This window comes from Astyanax mexicanus, chromosome 20, assembly GCF_023375975.1.
Source record: "Astyanax mexicanus isolate ESR-SI-001 chromosome 20, AstMex3_surface, whole genome shotgun sequence".
Classification (NCBI taxonomy): domain Eukaryota; kingdom Metazoa; phylum Chordata; class Actinopteri; order Characiformes; family Acestrorhamphidae; genus Astyanax; species Astyanax mexicanus.
In genome coordinates, this window is record NC_064427.1 from 16,916,641 (window position 1) to 16,938,749 (window position 22,109).

Sequence of the window (22,109 nt, forward strand, 5' to 3'; positions counted from 1 at the left end):
CATATCCTCGGTGTCCAATAAAAAAACATGTTATCTACATATTATGGCTGTACTACAAATATATATATGCAGTACAGGCCAAAAGTTTGGACACACCTTCTCTTTTTCTATGCATTTTCTTTATATTCATGTCTATTTACATTGTAGATTCTCACTGAAGGCATCAGAACTATGAATAAACACATGTGAACTTATGTACTTAACAAAAAAAGGTGAAATAATCATAAAAATAAAGAAAACGCATTAAATGAGAAGTTGTGTCCAAACTTTTAGCCTGTACTGTGTGTATATATATATATATATATATATATATATATATATATATATATATATATATATATATATATATAATTTAACTATTTATAGGTTTATGTTTGAGTAAAATGAACATTGTTTTATTCTATAAACTACAGACATTTTTCTCAAATTCCAAGTTCTGGAAAATAATAGTGGCCACACAAAATATTCACACTTCAGGAACTTTCATTAAGTGGTTTACTTACCTTTGTTGCAGGTGGTTTTTAGACATCAATAGCTGTATATTGAGTTTTTTCGAGGGAAGAAGAATACATTTACACTGTTATATAATAAGCTGCATACAGACTACTTTTCATTGTGTCAAAGTGTCATTTTATCAGTGTCTCTCATTAAAAAATATATACTTAAATATCTGAAGAAATGTGAGGGGTTTACTTACTTTATATGTGTTAAAGTTATCGTAGAGGAAACGCTGATTCTAAATTTCCAATGTTTCCCAGTTTTCCATGGTATTTCCCAGTTCATGACACCACTTGAACCCAGACAGCATAAGTCTCTATTATAATTTTATAATGTAGACTGTGTTTTAGGCTATTGTTATTTTACCATAAGTGGGGTTGTTACGATTAAGTGAACTTCTAAACACAGAAATTGTAATCATAATATCATTATCACCGCTGGGGAGCGTGTGCAGAGGTTGTGTGCACTAGTGCAAGCGCTCGTGCTCGTCTGAAACTTGTGTTCTGTGAGCTTCAGCTTCTGTGAACTAATTGGCCAATTTGTCTGCTTTTCTAAGCCTCGTGAAAATGGGCTTTATATAACTGCTGACAGTTAGTAGCTGTATTAGTGTGACTTGCTAAATACTCTTGACGGGTCCCAGCTGTCCTGCATTCCCCAGTCCTGTCTGAATGTGATATGTTTCACTGTAAGACGGAGGAGAATGAAGCACTGATGCCATTCCTGAAGGACAAAGGCAGCGAATGTCGCGCCACTGTGTCTCCGTCCAGACCTGCTTATTTGATTTGCGTGCAGAAAATGAAGGCTCGCTCTTGAAACTTGCAACACATATTAATTTGAACAGAAACGATAACGGGCTTCCTGCGGATCTGATTGGACGCCACTGGCACTTTCACCTTGACCGTGGACGGGGTCTAACGCTGTACTGGAAATTCCAGATACCAGAATTCTCGTCAAACAAGACCTTGAACTTATTCCTGAGCAGATTCCACATATCCTGAATAGCCAAGTGTCATTTACAGGAACTTATTTTCTTGTTTTGTGTCCCATGACTTTTGCCATGTGCAATGGAAGCTCAAGAATGCTGCACTGACCTGTGGGATATGTATGTGTAATAAAATAGAATAGAATAGAATAGAATAGTGGAAGAGAATGCCTTCCACAATGTATTTGTCTTACACGTGAAACGATAGATCAAGGAATGTGAAATTTAAGATAAAAGGATAAAAATATATGTATTTTTTATTTTTTATGTTGTTTGTGTGGCTAACAACTCCAGCAGATCTTAATATAACATCTCTACTAAAAGAAAAGAGCCAGAAGGTAACATAGACACTAGATTAATGGTGTGCAAGTGGAAGGAAGTACAACAAAAAATATAATTTTTCCCGCAATTCCCTATATGTATATGTGCTATGTCCAAGATAACACTCATTTTGCATGTTGCTGTCCCATGACATGTGGCATGTCAGTGTATTATGTTTGGGTGCACAATTTAGACAAATCGTGATGTGCGATAAAGCTGTTGGATATTGATGTGAACCAAGATAAATTAAGATTAAAAAAAAAAAAAAGTTTTCCAGCACAATTTTTTCCCCAGGACAAGAAGTAGTTTGGGTTGAGTGTTCATTGTGGACCCTTACCTCACTCTGCCTCACTCTACCTCACACTACCTCTCTCTACCAGACTCTACCTTGTTCTACCTCACTCTATCTCAGCTCATATTACTCTACCTCATACTAACACTCTCTACCATAACTTGCCTCATTTTTGCCTATTTTTCTGTCTTGCTCTGCTTATTCTGCTCATTCTACCTTAGGCTACATCACTCTACCTCACACTTCTTCACTCTACCTCACACTAATTTGCTCTACCTCACACTACCTCTCTCTACCAGACTCTACCTCATTCTGTCTTGCTCTGCTTACTCTACCTCATTGTACCTCATTGTAGGCTATGTCACACTACCTAACCTCACACTACTTTGCTCTACCTCACTCTTTCTTGTTCTATCTCATTCTGCCTCACTCTACCTCTGCCAACATCACTCTACCTCATGCTACTTTGCTCTACTTTACACAGCTTCGCTCTACCTCACACTACCTCTTTTCCAGACCTCATTCTACCTCAGGCTATCACTACACACTACCTCAAACTACTGTGCTCTACCTCACTCTGCCTTGCTCTACTTCATTTTGCCTCTCTCTACCAGACTCTACCTCATACTACCTTGCACTGCCTCACTCTACCTCTGCCTGCATTACTTTACCTCATGCTACTTTGCTTTACCTCACACTACCTCTGAACCAGACTCTACATCATTTTACCTCCGCCTTATTCTACCTATTTCTATCTTGCTCTGCTAACTCTGCCTCATTCTACCAAAGGCTACATCCCTCTACCTCACTCTACATCATACTACTTTGCTCTAGCTCTTTCTACATAATTCTAATCACTCTACCTCATTCCACCTCACTCTATTTCTCTCTACCTCACGCTACCTCTGAACCAGACACCAGACTCTACCTCATTTTACCTCCGCCTTATTCTACCTATTTCTATCTTACTCTGCTAACTCTGCCTCATTCTACCACCGACTACATCCCTCTACCTCACTCTACATCATACTACTTTGCTCTAGCTCTTTCTACATAATTCTAATAGCTCTACCTCATTCCACCTCACTCTATTTCGCTCTACCTCACGCTACCTCTGAATTCCAGATTCTTTCTTTTTCTACCTTATTCTATCTTGTTCTGCCTCACTCTACCTCACTCTACCTCAGCCTACGTTATTCTACCTCACGCTACTTTACTCTACCTCACTCTACCTCACCCTACCAGACTCTACCTTGTTCTATCTTAGTCTGTCTTGCTTTGCTTAATTTGCCTCTTTCTACCTCAGGCTATGTCACTCTACCTAACTCTACCTCACATTGCTTTGCTCTACCTCACTCTGCTTGCTATCTCATTCTGCCTCTTTCTACCACACTCTATCTCATTCTTACTTGCTCTACCTCACTCTACCTCTGCCTACATTATTCTACATCAGTCCGTGTCACTTTAACTTTAACACTACCTCACACTACTTTGCTCTGCCTCGCTCTACCTCCAGCCTCGTTCTGTAATGTTAGCACAGTCTACGGTGCAAAGAGCTCACTCTGTTGCTTTAGTTCACAATGTTGTCTCAGGTCTTTCACTGTGTTAATCGTGAAAATTCATTTCGGGTTAAATTCCTATTTATCATTTAGCTCTAGCATTACTCTCCGAGATGCCCTCTGCTTGGTACCCATGCTGCCCCAGACGGTTCATTTCATTATCCGGGTTGTGAGGACGGGCAGACGTTCCTCGCCCCGGCGCTGGTGCATCATCCGGTCGACACGCTCGCTGTGGCCCCGCCCACTCTCTCAGCTCTTATCTGTTGTACTTGTTGCATTTGGTTTTGAGGTTTGAACCGGTTCCACTTAGAAACAATAGACAAGTGTGGCTCTGCTCTCCAAGTCTGTTCAGGCTCTGCAGCTAGAGGATTGTGTAATTTTGTAGCAGTGAAATCTCACACAGGGAAATCTTAATCAACATTCTTGGCATGATACGGCTGCTTTCGCCTCAAAGGATGTTTTGTTTGATTATTTAATTCTTATTTTTTCCCCTCTCTCTCTTTCTCTCTTTCTCTCTCTCTCTCTCTCTCTCTCTCACTCTCTCAAAGGGCAGACTGTTTTCTTGGACCCTGTCCATCTGTGGTCTGTCGGTTTGGGTTGCTGTAATGTTTGTGTGATTGTGAGGTTTTATTTGAGGGGGTTTGATGGAGTTGAGGTCATCAGAGGCCATTGTGAGGAAATGTACACTTTTATAGATTTCCTCTCACTTTGTTCACTAGTGAGAACATTCGGAACAGAGCCAATCAGACCAGGAGACAATAGCCTCTCAGTAGACTGACTTTTGGCATCATCTCTAAAAACATGGCAGGAGCAGGATGAGGGAGCTGATGTTCTGCTTGTTTTAATCTCGTCTAATGTCTCCAGCATCTCCCAGGCTTGATATATATATATATGAGGCTTTATTCATCTTGTGTACAGATGTGTTACAGAGCTTTTTTTTGTCATTTGTTTTACATATTTCTTAAGTTTTATGTCTTTGCTGACAAAATGAATCTAGTGGTTTTGTATTTTCTTGTTGATAAGAGAGAAGATGGATGATCACAAGCCATCAAACCAAATTGAACTGCTTGAATTTTTGCACCAGAAGTAAAGCAGCATAAAGTTATCCGAAAGCAGTGTGTAAGACTGGTGGAGGAGAACATGATACCAAGATGCATGAAAAAAACTGTGATAAAAACCAGGGTTATTCCACCAAATATTGATTTCTGAACTCTTAAAACTTGAATATGAATATGAACTTCTTTGCATTATTTGAGGTCTGAAAGCTCTGCATCTTTTTTTGTTATTTCATCCATTTCTCATTTTCTGCAAATAAATGCTCTAAATGACAATATTTTTATTTTGAATTTGGCAGAAAAGTTGTCCATAGTTTATAGAATAAAACAACGATTGTTATTTTACTCAAACATAAACCTATAAATAGCAAAATCATATAAACTGATTCAGAAACTGAAGTGCTCTCTATTTTTCCCAGAGTTGTATAAAGTCAATCCCTGGGGATAAAAAAAAACCATCTGGAATACAGATTTTTCTGACCACAATGCAAATAAGTAGACAATGCAGCTTCTAGACAGGGTAGCATTAAATACTTCTTTTTAATAGAGCTAAACTGCTGATAAGGCTCTGTTTAATCTAATATATTAGCCAGATAGTACACTGCTTTGAACAAACGCTGTCTCTGCTGCTCCATGCTGTTTACACGCATGATATGTGCAGCGTTCACTGCACAGATATTCAGCTGGAACACAGAATCTTCTCACATTGGCTTTATCTCCCCCCAAACTAGTGCTGGACGATATGACCAAAATTTATATCACGATATATTCCAAAATTTCGGTCGATAAGATATAATTTCGATATCGATATAAATACTTAGAAGGCCTCAGATAACTGCTAAGAATCCCTGCAATGGAAATCTGTACCTACTACTGTCTGAAAATTGAATTTAATCTTTGAAACCTCCTTTCACAAAAACTTTATAATACTTAAGAAATAAAAAATAGTCAAGATAAATCAACACTCAATTTTGTTTGCATATAGCAAAATAAAAACATGACATTCCTGTCAAACATAAACCTACATAACTATTACCAATAAAAATAACTTTAAATTACAACAGAGGCAGAGCTTCTTATTCTTTTGTAAACAAATGTTACAGATCAAAACAAAAGTGTTTCAAATAGGATAAAGCATACAAGAAGTCTTTATATACATAAAAGCAACAAGATTTTGCCGTCAAATAAACATACCTATACGCTTTATCAACTATAAATAACTTGGTTACAACATAATCTATAAAACGGCTTCAGCCAGAATACAAGAAGCCTTCATATACATAAAAGGAACATGATATCCCTGTCAAATAAACAAACCTAAAGGATTCATTAACTTTAAATAACTTAGTTACAACATAAGCTATAAAAGTGCTTCAGTCAGTATAAGGAAAATATTGTATGTAGTGGAGTTATTTAAAGTGGTGGAACAGATTAGATGTATTAAAGTTACTGCTGCTGGTCAGCTTCACTCTCCGGCACAAATTGCAGCAAACTGTAGTTTATCAGTTTATCAGTGAAGTTTACCTTTGAAAGTGGAACCTCACCACTGAATTAGACCTCCCTCCTTCAATTAATCACTTGTGGAAGCGGCAGGGGCATTCCTTTTGCATCAAAAATGTCCCGCGCTGGGAGCCAAGAGGACCCGCGGCTGACCGCTGACTGAGCGGACCCGTGGGCTGACCGAGCGGACCCGAGGCTAGGCTAGGCTCGGCTTGGTTCCATTCTGTTCCGCTCCAGCGCGGAACATTTCGGATGCAAACCGAGCCTACCTTAGCCTTGGATCCGCTCATCCCGGCTCCGTTTGGCTCCAGCGCGAGACATTTTAGATGCGTAGCGGACCCGAGCCTAGCCTATCCTAGCCAAATCTAGCCTAGCCTAGCCTATCTGGCTACGTGCCTGTGTGATTACGTCATCACGCACAGACATAGCCCAGCTACGAGGCTGATTGTGTTCAGCGCTGCGGCGAGCTGACGCCAGTGAAAATTGCATGTCCGTGATTCTGTAAATAATACATATCAATATACCACAAAAATGATATCACCGTTATCGAAACATTTCTTACCGCGATAAATACCGATATCGAGTTATTGTCCAGGCCTACCCCAAACATACAATTTTATTTGCAACCACTAATATAAATATTATTCATATAATTTTACATTTCTTACACTCATTTTTTTATTAATGTTAAACAAAAGCGTTTTAAGAAGAACAAGGGTGATTAATCCCAGTTAAATACAGAATATTCTTGTGATTAATCTGTAAAAATGTTTAAATCGATTGACACCATTAGTTATTACTCATTACTTACCTCATTACTAGTCATCTCTACATTTTATAACAATCTTTTGGGGATGTATTGCAGACCTGAATTTGCAATATTATATGATATATTTTATATCATACTGTCTGTATTGAATATGAACTCAAAATAAATGTAGGAAACACTGGATTTTTTTTTTTAGTTAATTTACTTTTTTCTACATTCTGATTTGGGGAGGACTCATACAATACACTTTACTTAATAAAATTAACTTGAAGACTCTACAGTCCTGGTCACCTAAAAAAAAAAAAAAGGCGGCCGTCAGTCTATCTGGTCTATACTGGTCTCAGTCAATGGCATTTATTTTTGGAGCTTGGGGTCAAAGTTCGCAGTAGTAGCATACATTCAGGAGCCACAGTGGCCCTCGACTAGCTGCAGGAACGTCTCGGAGCCGTGCCTGAATCCAAGGTCAAGACCTCCCCAGTGACTGTCCCTTTCTGACTGACCTCTGTACAGACAGATGGACCGGTCGTTGAGACAAAACTAGAGCGGCGTTTTCTATTTTAACTTGATTTTATTGCAGAAAAGAGATTCATTCGTGAAGTGGTTCTCAAACCAGACCTCTGGAACGGGTCTGAAGTTCATGCTCAGGTCCAGGAGGTGAAAAAAGGACAGGCTTTGGTTTGCTTTTGCTGTTTTTTTTTTGTTTTTTTTTGCAGCTATAGCTGCATAGCTGCACCACAAGATGCACTGTGGGTATGAGAGAGAAGCATGTAGCACTAATGCTAATATGTAAAAGCAAAAAAAAAAAACGCATGAATTCAGTTTTGACCGTTCACATTCATGTCGCATGTATATGGATCAGATACGTATCCGATTTAGGACCACATATAAAAGTAACTCAAATCTGATTTGAAAAAATTGGATTTGGCACGTTCACACAGCCATGAAAAAATCAGATCTGAGCCACGTTCAGTCACTTCAGCCTGGTAATGTGAACATAGCCTTTCAGATTATATTCTTCTTCTAAGTTCTTTTAATATTCCTGATTCCTCATTGTGTGATTTGGTTTGTTTACAGCTTTTGTAAAAAAAAAAAAAAAAGTTTAATTTGAATGAATGGGATGCAGAAATGTGTCTATTTATTGACTGTATTTATTGGAAAGATTTGTTTATGGTATCTGTTGTAGATCAGATTAGTTCTGCAGTTGTTCCCGCTCAGAGTCTGGCTGTATTTCAGCGAAGGAAAGAAGAAGGTTTTGGACACGTTGAGAGTCTTTCAACTTTTGACTGGTTTTAATCCGTTTCTCATGTTGGAATAAGGCGTCGGGGGGAATATTCAATACTGCAGTTCCTTAATGAATCTACTGAGTATTACCTGGAACTCGGAGAAGCGTTTGAGTGGTTTTGCAGTCTTGCTCTTTTTCTGCGTCTCTTTTTTTTTTCCCTCTTTCTTTGCCTCGTTCACTCTCTCAGGCTCTCATTTCGGGGATTCCTGCACCGGCATGCCTGCTTTTCACCAGCACAGCGAAAGCAGTTAATTATGATTGGTTTGATGATTCATGTTTGATGGCTTGTTCGCTTTGTTTCTGTCTCCTTCTGTGTTTCCAGCTTCTTCTTTTTCAGTTATTCCAGTTTCAGGACTGAGAACAGGACCAGAGCATTTGTTAATATATATATTTGTAGCTCTATTATAATAATGATTATTGTGGGAACGATAATTGTGATAAGTGTTACTGTTGGTATGTTAAGGCAATATGTTTTATTTCAGTGCAATTGAAATTGAATTGCAAATTTATAGTGATTAATGACAAATTTTCCCATTTTTCCCCTAATTATTGTGGCATATATTACATTTTACAGCACAACCCCTAAGTGTATTATTGCAATTGTACCACAGTTCCGTTATCACTATTTATTGAAAGTTTTTAAGTTAAAGAGGACGAGAAAATATGGTCTGGTTTTTAATTGTTTTTAACACTCTGTAAGTTAAAATAGTTCCATTTAATGGCTACATGCTAAAGTAAAACACTATAACAGTCCATGGACATCATTACACATCGATTGTTATAGAGGTACATACACAGAAGAGTATACACAAATACTGTGTATTATTATTGATAAAACTACATTTATTAAAAGTACAAGAAAAAAGCTATAGTACGCTATAGTTTACTTATAAAAAAGTATGACTAAAATGTAAAATTTTCTGCCATTTTTCTCCCAATTTATCTAGATTCGAACCAGCGATCTTCCGATCGTAGTTCTGAACAACTCGGCGCCTCTAAAATTACAGTTTTCTTAAAAATACCCTAAGAAACAATAAAACATATCAAATTAATCCACTGTTTTTAAACATAGTCAACATTCTGGCCAATCAGGACTATTATGGATTTATATTTTATTGTATGGAGCATAAATCTGAGTGGGTTGTGGCTTCCGAATGTGCCCAATTCCATTTCCACACCCCAGGTTGACAGGCAGGTATAGAACAAAATGCCATGCAAAAGCGTGCTGCAGCAATAAAAACGTTTGGGCGAGGTGGCTATTTTTCTGTTGAACAGGTAATCACTGAGCTTCAGTAAGGTTTGCTGACTATAGCTAGGTCATTTACCACCACCACTTGACACTTGAGTATTTTATACTCTGAACCTTTCACTGAGATAAACATAATGGGTGATTGTAGAGTCAGCTAAAATTACTGTATTCAGATTTATATTGTATGGTAAACATAAATGCAGCTCTGGAGAAAAATACCAAAATACCAATTTTACCAAATTGAAAAATATGGATGATCATGCTGAACTGCTTGAATTTTTGCACCAGTAGTAAAACAGCATAAAGTTATCCAAAAGCATTGTGTACGACTGGTGGAGGAGAACATGCTGCCAAGATGCATAAAGAAACTATGAGTAGAAACCAGGGTTATTCCACCAAATATTGATTTCTGAACTCTTAAAACTTTATGAATATGAACTTGTTTTCTTTGCATTATTTGAGGTCTAAAAGCTCTGCTTCTTTTTTTTTATTTCAGTCATTTCTCATTTTCTGCAAATAAATGCTCTTAAATGACAATATTTTTAATTGGAATTTGGGAGAAATGTTGTCTGTAGTTTATAGAATAAAACAACAATGTTCATTTTACTCAAACATAAACCTATAAATAGCAAAATCAGAGAAACTGATTCAGAAACTGAAATGCTTTCTTTATTATTTTCCAGAGGTGTATGTATATATGTATACTACAGACTTACATACACATATTTTTGCATTTCAGACCTGCCATTCCTTCCTACAACACTTTAAAGAAATAATTTGTCTGAGCGAAGTACATTTATCATTTATATAAGCTTCCAAACCCACAGAATTAGACGCTACTTCTGGACATGATTAACATAACAGCCTTCTGTTTTGCAAAGCTTGTATTTTTTAAGGAATTACTCGTCCTAAAATACCCATGTTTCAACCTTTTTTTTATTTAAGGTTTATAGTTTATTTTATCTCTCAGTCATGAATCTTATGTGCGTTACCCAGAACTCTAAAACTTGGAAAAGTTCTACATGTTTCTGCATGTCTGCTTTTCACCAACACAGCCAAAGCAGTTAATTATGATTTGGTTTGATGATTCATGTTTGATAGCTTGTTCTCTTTGCTTTTGTCTCTTTTAAACTCTTCAGTTTTCCTTCTGTCTGTCTTTCCAGCTCCTTCTTTCCAGCTGGCCTGGGTTCAGGACTGGTGTTAGAGCGCTTAGCGCTCATTTTGCCCTTGCTGATACACTGGAATGTCTTTTGGCCGATGCAGTTCACTTGAAACATTTGTACTTTCGTAGAATGAAGGTTGCATTGTTTCATCTTGGAGCTGTTTTACGGACGGGTGTGTTAACTACTAGTCCTCCAATCTGATTCTCCAGCACTGATTTGTCATAAAAGTATCTTTGTATTTTTTGTGAGACTAGAATTAAAAGATTTTAAAGATTAAAAACAAGTTAACAACTTACACTGTAAATCTTGAGGTAAAACACAAATCAAGTGGTTTTATTTGAGCGAAAATTCAGTAGAAGTGGAATAAACAATCAGCCATAACATGCTCTGACCTATTTTAAGGTCAATAACATTTTCTACAGCTTTACCTACAGTAATCTACACATGACTATAAAATATAATATAAATATGATTTATATGACAAAAATATAAATCATGTGCAATATGTGCAATATGCATTAAACTAAAATTTGACCGGTGCAAAAGTATGGGCACCCTTATCATTTTATTGATTTGAATACTCCTAACTACTTTTTACTGACTTACTGAAGCACAAAATTGGTTTGGTAACCTCATTGAGCTTTGAACTTCATAGCCAGGTGTATCCAATCATGAGAAAAGGTATTTAAGGTGGCCAATTGCAAGTTGTTCTCCTATTTGAATCTCCTCTGAAGAGTGGCATCATGGGCTCATCAAAACAACTCTCAAATGATCTAAAAACAAAGATTGTTCAACATAGTTGTTCAGGGGAAGGATACAAAAAGTTGTCTCAGAGATTTAACCTGTCAGTTTCCACTGTGAGGAACATAGTAAGGAAATAGACGACCACAGGGACAGTTCTTGTTAAGCCCAGAAGTGGCAGGCCAAGAAAAATATCAGAAAAGCAGAGAAGAAGAATGGTGAGAACAGTCAAGGACAATCCAATTGGCCCCCTTAAATACCTTTTCTCATGATTGGATACACCTGGCTATGAAGTTCAAAGCTCAATGAGGTTACCAAACCAACTTTGTGCTTCAGAAAGTCAGTAAAAATTAGTTAGAAGTATTCAAATCAATAAAATGCTAAGGGTGCCCATGCGTTTGCACCGGTCAAATTTTGGTTTAATGCATATTGCACATTTTCTGTTAGTACAATAAACCTCATTTCAATCCTGAAATATTACTGTGTCCGTCAGTTATTAGATACATCAAACTGACGCCCAAATATTTAGAACTAAAAATGATTAAGATTAATAGGAGTGCCCAAACTTTTTCATATGACTGTATGATATACGTTTTAAATGATCAACTTGCAACTTGCATTGTGTGGAATGGAGTTGGAGTTGGTCTCCTTTGATTGGTCAGAGCTGTCTGGCGCAGGAGCAAGAAAGTAAATATAGTAAGAAGATTTTGTGTATTAAACACAGTGTAGTAGGAGTCTAGCAGCTGTGAGCAGTGCACGCTTCACATACAACCCTTAGTGTATAAACAGCATGGAGCAGCAGAGACAGTGTTTATTCATAGCTGTGGTAATTAACGTTATCTGACTAATATATCAGGTTTAGCTCAAATAAAAGGAGTATATTTAAAAGCTAGGTCAGATTGAGATTGGGTTATGTTCTCACCACAAAGGGAACTGTGCTTGATCTGCATAAGAGTGCAATTACTGTTTTCACAACAATACAACCAGAGTCTGTTTGAAAACACCCTAAAAATCTATACTATCGTATTTTTCCCGTAAGCCAGGGTGATGTTAGCTAGCAGTTAATCCTACATAGCTTGTTTTAACACGGTAAACGGGAAGGCTACAGGCCGATATACTCACCTCTGAGCGGCAAAAGAGCTGACTAGCACTTTGCGTGATTAGCTGGTTTTGCTAATGCTGCTTTAGCAGTGCTAACCAGGGTAAGGAGCAGACTACAGCCCATTAATACTTACCTCTAAATGGCTAAAGAGCTAACTAATAACTGCTTTAAAATTCATACATAAGAAGCACCGGATTATAAGGCATATTGTCGAGATATTTTTTTGAAAAAATGAAAGAATTTTATAATTTATCTCCTTCTCTTTTCTCTTAATTTCTCTACTCTAACAGATCAAGAAGTACTTTGAGCTGGAGCCGTTAGCTCGGGGGAAGAGCTGGGTGCTGGAGGGCAGCATGGTGGATAACATGGACGGCGTGAAGGAGAGCTTTAGCCAGCTGATCCACATGCTGGAGGAGAAGGAACAGGAGATCGGGAGGATATGAGCCGAGAAAAACCCGGAAAAACTACAAGTCCCAGCATTTCTCACTCCAGACACTACAGTCCTGCAGCTCCCTGATTCAGACCGGCCGGCCAAGCCCAGAGCAGAGCTCTGAGTTCTGCATGAGCTCTGAGTTCAGTACTGACTCTCAGATCACCTGAACATCACATCCAGTCCTTCAGTGTGAGGATTCAGACCAGCCGGGAACATGTGGGGCGTGACGTATCTCTCAGAGTATGAAATCTTCTCTCGACGATGTTTCGTATCAACAGCGTCGAGTGCAGACAGACAGACAGACAGACAGCGTTCACAACACTTGATTATTAATATCAGTGAATTTATACGGTTATTATAGATTATTATTATTATTATTCTCTCTGTAATACAGAACTAGTTGCACATTAAAGCTACTTAACTGAAGAAGTTAAACACTTGCTTGGTATGTAGAGAAAAAATACAAAACTGGAGTTAAGTTCTACTTAATCTGTAGATTGTTCTGTTTAGCCACTTATGTGTGTGTGTGTGTGTGTGAATCGTGCAAATGTATATATGTTTGTGCGCGATAGGTGTAAGTAAGTGTAAGTGTGTGGAAGTGTGCAAGAGGTGAACGTTTGTACTAAAAAGCCTTAAATTATGTGCTAATGTGTTTTTAAAAACCAAACGATAACACAGTGACAAAGTGTGTCCTTGTGAGTATCAGTCTGTAGGTGTTCGAGTGATCGGACGTCGCCGTAATGACGTTTTATTTTTATTTTTTGTTCTTTATTTTCTATTCGTCATCACTTATTCCTCATAGTGTCAATGGATTATTACAAGATACAAATCGTATTGTCATGGCATATCTGTAAAATGCATGGCTCTGCTCTCTGTGTATAAATTTTATAAATTATCAACAGCAACAACAAAAATTTGCCAACTACAGATGCATTTTTTTTTTTGCATTTTCAAGGAATTTTGTCTTTATTTCAAATTTTCTTTGCAAATATAAGGGATTCACATTGAAACCACTGCAGTATCAGAGTATTTTAAAATGGTTTTGATATTTGCGTATCTGTAGCCTGTAGTGATCTCTTTTCTAATCGATAGCATCATATCAAAATATCATACTAAATTTTTGGTAGCATTTTACAATTAATGAACAGTACTTACGACCGAGACTGGTAACACTAGTTGACACTAGTGAAGTCTAGGGGTGGGTCAAAGTATCGATATCGAGAAACGATATATCATATAATTTCTGTTGCGATATGTGGCATCAAATATCAAATCTGTATTTTTATTGAATCATAAGACCCCAATTAGACTTAATACCACTGCTGCATTACTCCACTAGGTGGCGCTATAATCAATTAAATATCATTAATAAACATTATTGATGTGTTGCATCAAATATCGGTAGTTTTATTAAAATATACACACTCTTAATTCCCTAAAACTGAGCCCCAATTAGACTTTCTAAAGTTGCTGCTTCATTACTCCACTAGGTGGCGCTATGGTCTAATAAATATCATTAATAAGCATTTTCGATACCTGGCGTCAAATATCTGTAGTTTTATTAAAATATACACACACTAAGCTCCTTAAAACTCAGCCCCAATTCAACTTTCTAAAGTTGCTGCTTTATTACTCCACTAGGTGGCGCTTTAATAAAATAAAGTGTCAATAATCATTATCGAGATATAGAAACAAATATCTGTATTTTTATTAAAACAAAGATGCACTAAACTCCTAAAAACTTGCCCCCTGTTAGACTTTCCAAATTTACTGCTTCATTACTCCACTAGGTGGCGCTATACTCAAAGAAATAGTGTTAATAAACATTATTGAGACATGGCATCAAATATCTGTACTTTTATTGAAATATACACACTCTAAACTTCTTAAAATCTCCCCCACTTAGACTTAACAAAGTTACTACTTCATTGCTCCACTACATGGCGCTATAATCCTTGAATAGCGTAAATAAACATTATCGATACATGGCGTCAAATATCAAATATCTGTATTTTTATTGAAACAAATGCGCTCTAAACTCCTAAAAACGTGCCCTCTGTTAGACTTAATAAGGCAACTGCTTCATTACTCCACTTGGTGGCGCTATAATCAAATGAATAGCGTTAATAATCATTATCGATACATGTCATCAAATATCTATATATTTTTTTTTAAAATAGGAGCTCAAAACTCCTTAAAACATGACATTAATTAGAATTATTAAAGTTACTTTTTGATTACTCCATTAGGTGGTGCTATAATCAAAACTCCTTAAAACTCTCCCCCAATTAGATTTACTAAAGTTCCTGCTTCATTATTCCACTAGGTGGCGCTATATTCAATTAAATAGTGTTAATAAACATTATCGATACAAGGCATCAAATATCTGTATTTTTATTGAAATATATGTGCTTTTAACATCTCCCCTAATTAGACTTAGTAAAGTTACTCCTTTAATGCTTTATAGGTGGCGCTATAATAAAATGAGTAGTCTTAATAAACATCATTGATACATGTTGTAAAGCATCATAGAGAATTAATTGTCTTACGATATATTGAGTATCGCGATATGTTATCGTAGGCAAATTTTTGTGGTAATATTATGCTATTGATTATTCTAAAAAAGTTTACATAAAAATGTTATATTTTTTTATGCAAATATATCTAAAAGGCTTTAGTTTCCTCCTACCAAGGGGTGAGACACTTGCTCCGCCTCTCTCATGTCCTTCATCTGCCTCTCATCTGCTATTGGTGGATTCGTGTAAAACTGACCAATGAACACTCAGGAAATCACTTAAGACACGCCCATCACGTCAGAAACCTGTTCTTAAAGTCTTAATCTAAAAGAGAGAAATGCGTGTGTAAATTATGTGTTTTACCGCTGCTTTTTTTTTTTTTTTTTTTTAGAAAGCAGCAGTAGTTCCTGAGGGGTTCGTATAATAAAGAACATATATGAAAATAATTAATTAATTAAAGACTAAAAAAAGAAAATGTTTTTCTTTTTGTCTTTCTCCCAAAATACAAGGAAGTACCAGCATTAAAAGTTTAAATTCATAGAATATATTGTTGTTGTATTGATTTATACAGTAATACCACTGATATTAAACATTAAAACTAGAAACTATTAAAATGTTAAGTCTTAAGAAGAAGAAAAGGTGCGATTAATCGCAATTAATCACAAATTATTGGTGTAGTTAGTCTGATTATTTCATGCAATTGATCAGCATCACTAGTTATGACATTTATTAATCATGCAAATGTTTTACTTTAATGATCCTAAACATTAAAATTTACTGTATTGTTTAATAATGTGAATTCTTAACTAGTGTGCATTATTTAATAATTATTTACACTATATTAAGAAAAGTTTGCATCCCAAAGCATTTCAATCAGTTTGAGATCAGGCCAGTCAAGTTTTATCAGTCTAAGTGCTATTATATTATATATATACACTAAAATTGATGTATAGTCATGTTGAAACAGGAAGAAGGAAAGTCGTCCCCAACTTTTTTCTGCATATTTGAGAGCCTGAAATTGTCCAAAATGTCTTGTAAAACTAAAGAATTAGGAGATCTTTTTACTGGAACTAAGGAGCTGAGCCTAACTCCTGTATAATGATCCCCCCTCAGCCAAACTTTAGACTCGGCTCAATGCAGTCAGACTGAAACAAGAATTGTAAAATGTTACCAAAATATGAAATGTATCTTCTTTACTTTTTTTTTTTTTTATAGCTGTGACTCATGTACTGTCTCGCTTTTAGTTTATTTTTTCATAGTAATGAATCACAGTATCGCAATAATATCACAATAATCACAGATTCTGATGCTGATTTTGATTATTATCATTGTCATTATCGTAACAGACACAATTATCACTAATCAAACACACAAATCCCAGTTCTGTAGACGTGAATGAATTCACTGAGCCTTCACTTTTTGTATGGAAGACGTGATCTTTGTGTACAGCGTTCTTTAAATTTAACGTACTTTAATCCTCAACTCCTTTAAGTTTCTTCTTTTTTCAGATTTTTAGTTTAGTTTAGGTTTTTTTTTTTTTGTTCAGACTGTTTCTCGGAATGTAAAGCCCTCCTCTCCGCACCCGTCAGTTGTGCCTCTTTCTCTTTTTGGACACTTTTTAGCTCCTTTTTTCCTCCAGAACTCAAAAACTGCATTTTCCCGACGGTCCGCGCGAGTCTCGACGATCGTGTTCCTGTGGCCAAAAGTGTTCCTCTTGTATAAACCGTACTGACGCCGCGGATGTGTGTAGTGTGTGTAGTGTAAACATGTTCAGCACACTGGTGTTGTTGTATTTGTACCACGAGTTAAAAAATATATAAAATCAGCTGCCTTTTGTAATTCAAGAATTTGTACATTTTGTTACAGATTTAGTCTCGTTTTTTTATTTAGTTTTTTTTTTTTTTGGCGTTTTTTATTTTTTATTTTCCCGCAGGGGCATGTGCCTGTCTTTGTACTGGAATAAATCTCTGCATTTAGCAGTTCTACACAAGCTGCTGACTGTGTGTATATACAGTATATATATGTAATTTATGCATAATTTCCACTGAGCAACATGAACAATAAAGGCTGAATAAGAAAAAAACGACTTCTTAGTCCTTATTTGGTGAAACGTCAGCTTTAGTGATGTTTTATCATGATATGTGGTGGGGTGTGGTAAGGTGGTGATGTGTGGTATGGGGTGTGTGGTGTGGTGTGGGATCGTGTGGTGTGGTGCATTTTGGGAGTGTGTGGAATGATGTATGATGTGTGGTATGATACAGTGTATCATGGTATGTTATGAGGAGTAGCGCTGGACCTGAATATTCGGGTATTTGGATATTCGCTGGTTGAGTAGGTATTCTGTTTTTTTATTTTGATATTTGGATTTTTTTTTTTTGTTTGTTTTTTTTGTTTGTTTTTTTAGCTCCACCTCGCTCTAACATCACACATTCATTCAGGTTAATGGAGGTATAAGAAGCTCAGCTGTTTGGAAGCATTTCAGATTGAGTGTAGACAAGACAAAGGCAGTGGGTCACATCATGCATCAAGCTTGAGGAACCATTTAAATACGCTAAGTATTATTTCATGACGGTGTAAAAAACACAAGATTATTCCTTCTAACAAACATAGCTTTATGAAGCTGCTTCTGTCTGACATTTAAATAAATGTTATTAATGATTAAAACTCGCAGCCACTTCGAAACTAAATGATTCATATATATTGAAATATATATTAATATATATGTTAACAAATTTTTTGTTTTTGTTTTTAAGCAAATAGCTTAAGTGCGAAAACACAAAAGCAGCAATTTACTGGGCCGGCTTGCGCAGTGGAGAAGCTGTAAAGCAGCGGCGTTCCTGGCATGCGTACGCAGCGGAGAAGCCATGGTGTGCGTGGCAAGAGAAAATCTGGGGTGAAAACTCAAAAAAAAAATCTGGGGTGAAAACTCAAAAAATCTGGGGTGAAAACTCAAAAAATCTGGGGTGAAAAAAAAAAAAAAAAAAAAAAAAGCCTATCACAGATCTTTTTGCTTGAGCCCGACCCGGCCCAAGAAAAGGGTGGGAAATCTTTTTTTTTCCGGGGCCGAGGGTCCATGGAAAATTTTGCGCTGTATTAAGGGGGCAGTGAGTTGCATTTTTTTCGTATTTTAATCTGTTTTTAATCCGTCTTTTTAAACACGAATATTCGCTACCAATCAGTGCCGAATATCCGGTGCTCAAAAAACGCTATTCCGGCCAGCCCTAATGAGGAGTGTGGTAAGGTAGGAGTGTGTGGTGTGTTAGTGTGTTATGGTAGGTTATAATGTGTTATGGGGTGTGGTTCGATATGATGTGTGGTATGTTGCAGTGTTATTGTATAGTGTTTGGTTTGGTGGTGTGTTGGGATTTTGTGTTATGTGTGGTATGGTATGCTGTGTTATGATGTGGTATATTATGGGATGGTGGTGTGTTGTGGGAGTGTGTGGTATGGTATGGTGTGGTATTTTTTGTGGTGTGTGTTGGGGGAGGGCTCTAAAATCACATCCACATTAAATACAGGCCGCACATGCATGTGTTTACCTTTCATGGGACACAGTACTAGTTACTTTTCCATGACATTTGGCATATCAGGTTTTTGTTTGTTAGATTTTATTTCCTTTTCTTTTTTTTCTTTTTTGAATTTTCCTCCATCAGTCTTACATGCTGCTTTTGGATAATTTCAAGCAGTTCAGCTTGGTGGTTTGATGGCTTGTGATCATCCATCTTCCTCTTGATTATATTCCAGAGTTTTTTTATTTGGTAAAATCAGAGAAACTCATCATTTTTAAGTGCTCTTTTATTTTTTTCTAGAGCTGTATATGTAGTAAATGAGAACTCTCTTTACTATCAATTAATGAAACATATTTGCTTTTTGAATTACTGTTAGTTATTTATTGTTGTATATATTTTTTTGCCCTGGCTTCTGTCTTCCGTTCCTGGCAATAAGTGATTCATCAATAATTTAGTGATATTTATTATTTCAGTTCTGCTGTTAATCTGGTCCAGGCTGAGTTCTTCTCCTGTGACTCAGAATGAGGGATCCTGATGCTGGAGGAGCTGCTATTACAGGATTTCCTCTGTAAGGGATGAGAAGGAGAGTTATGTACGTTCTGACTGTATTAGTGAGGAGTTTACGCCGTTTCTCTTTGTTAGCCTGTAGGAGGTCGTCTCTCGCCCCTCTGTGATTTACTGCTCCTCTCTGGGTTCTGGAGATGTGGATCAAAGTCAGATCAGGTTCTAAAACCCAGAAGAATCCTGTATCTCTACTGTATCTCTCCTGTTTACACCGTCCATCTTCTCACAACAGCTTTTATGTGGAAATCGTGAGTTTAAAGCATCACAGCGAGAGTCACGGAATTTGTTGAACAGCCCACTTGACCGCTATCAGTTTTACAACAAAATAGGCAGCATGTGTAAAACGTAATGTTTAGATTATTCTCTTGAAGTATTGCAATGAGAATAATAATTTGTTTTGCAATACTGTAGCAATTTTTAAAACCACATTGATTTTTATTTATAAGTTTAATTATGTAAAAATAGGTATCACACAGTGTTTCATTTGGTGTTTTGTTGTCAAGAACCTCAGACAGTACACTGCAGGATTAGCCAGTTGACTTCTTCTGAGGGAGGGATCTGTACCTACAGTCTGTGGCAAGTCAGCAGCTGAGGAAGATCTAAGAACTTTCAAATAATGACTTTTGTGTTTCTGTCACTGTTAAGTGAAGAAATAGCTTGTTTGAGTTTTGTCATTTAACCATTTAGCAATAGCTCTGACAATTTTGTTTTCGATTAGTTTATTAGACATCAATTACTACTGCCATCCCCTCAATCACTCAAACCTTATGAAAGTGCACAGCAGGTTTAGCCTGCAGACTTCTTCTGAAGGATGAATCTGTACCTACTTTTGTACTTTTTGTACTACTGTACCTATTTTTAAAATGTTAAGATTGCTGTGGGAACAATAGTTCATTTGGTGTTGTGTTTAAACCCCAGCCACTAGAGGGCAGTGTTGTACACTCTCTTAAAAAGATTCCACTGTTCTGTTTGAATAAAAAGCATAACATTTAAGCATAAAATAGGGAGTTGACTAATCTGACAAGTTTTTTTTTTTAATTAGCTGATTGGTCATCAATTACTACTGCCATCCCCTCAATCACTCAACCTTTTGAAAGTGAACAGCAGGTTTAGCCTGCAGACTTCTTCTGAAGGATGAATCTGTACCTACTTGATTTTTATTTAGAAGTTTACATGTAAAGCTTGGTTTCAGACCGTTGTTCATTTGCTGTTGTGTTTAAATCCATCCCACTAGAGGGCAATGTTTTACTCTCTCTTAAAAAATATTCCACTGTTCTGATTGGATGACAAAAAAAAGTAACTTTTAACATAAAATATTGTGTTTTACTTACCATGACAGTAGATACTACTACAACCACTACTAGACACTGCAACAGCTTCATCCACCAGGCAGTCAGACTCCTCAACACACAGAGACAGAGCTAAACCCCCCCCCCCCACCCCCCAAATTTATACACAAAGACTGAACTTCACCCACACACACACACTCAGCACACAGAGACTGAAATGTCTTTATTCCTATCAGCAGTATTTGCTGCCACTCTCAATAACTATAAACTCTCTACCTCAGTAACTGCTGTGATTATATATGTTCTATATGTTACAGAATGTTACACATCTCTGCACCTTATCCTCTCTATACTATTTACTATTTACTTTATTATACCATATCGGTACTGCACTGTAATGTCTTTTAACTTGTCTCGTCTTTTGTATTTATTGTATTTATTGTTATAGTTTTATGTTGCACTGTCGTCACTCTTGCACTTTATGTTGTCTATTGCTTGTTGTCCCATGTTGCACCATGCCTCCGAAGGAACGTAATTTCATTACACTGTGTACCTGTACTCAGAGGTAATGACAATAAAAGCCTCTTGACTTGACTGGACTTGACTTGATGGGCAATTAATTTTTTGTACAAAAGTCATTCTTTAAAAAGTTCTTACATCTCCCTCGTCTGTTGACCTACCACAGACAGCAGGTACAGATCCCTCCCTCAGAAGAAGTCTGCTGGCTAAATATTGTGTTTTACTTACCATGACAGTAGATAGGCAACTAATGATTATTTTGGCTGACAAATATGTCCGATTAGTTGATTAGTCATCAATTACTACTGCCATCCCTTCAAGCACTGCCTTTTCTTAGAGTACACTGCAGGATTAGCCACCAGACTTCTTCTGAGGGAGGGATCTGCACCTACTGTTCGTGGCAAGTCAGCAGATGAAGAAAATGTAAGAACATTCAAATAATGAGTTTTGTGTTTCTGTCACTGTTAAGTAGAGAACTAGCTTGTTTGGGTTTTGCCCAAACAAAACCCAAACGAGCATGTGCTTAAGCACATGGCCAGCAACATCTCATTTGCATAAAAGTGACAGAGCCCTTAAACGGCTCATTCTGAAATGGACTGAAACTGGTAAGAACAGAGCTGGTGAGATCTTTATCTTTATGTAAATCCCACCCACTAGAGGGCAGTGTTTTTCTCTCTTTTAAAAATATTTTACTGTTCTGATTGAATAACAAAAAAGTAACTTCTAACATAAAATATATTTTTTTTACTTACCATGACTGTAAACC

The 22,109-nt window shown here is 36.8% G+C and overlaps 1 protein-coding gene across 1 annotated transcript in view; it reads left to right on the forward strand.

The window, feature by feature from the left end:
* Positions 1 to 17,545, forward strand: part of arl15b (ADP-ribosylation factor-like 15b) — a 94,840-nt gene extending 77,295 nt beyond the window's left edge. The window contains exon 5 of the mRNA XM_022680967.2: positions 12,804 to 17,545. Coding sequence (XP_022536688.1) covers positions 12,804 to 12,956 — 153 coding nt within the window. The 3' untranslated portion in view covers positions 12,957 to 17,545. The remainder of the gene's footprint in view (positions 1 to 12,803) is intronic.
* The last annotated feature ends 4,564 nt before the right edge of the window (positions 17,546 to 22,109 follow it).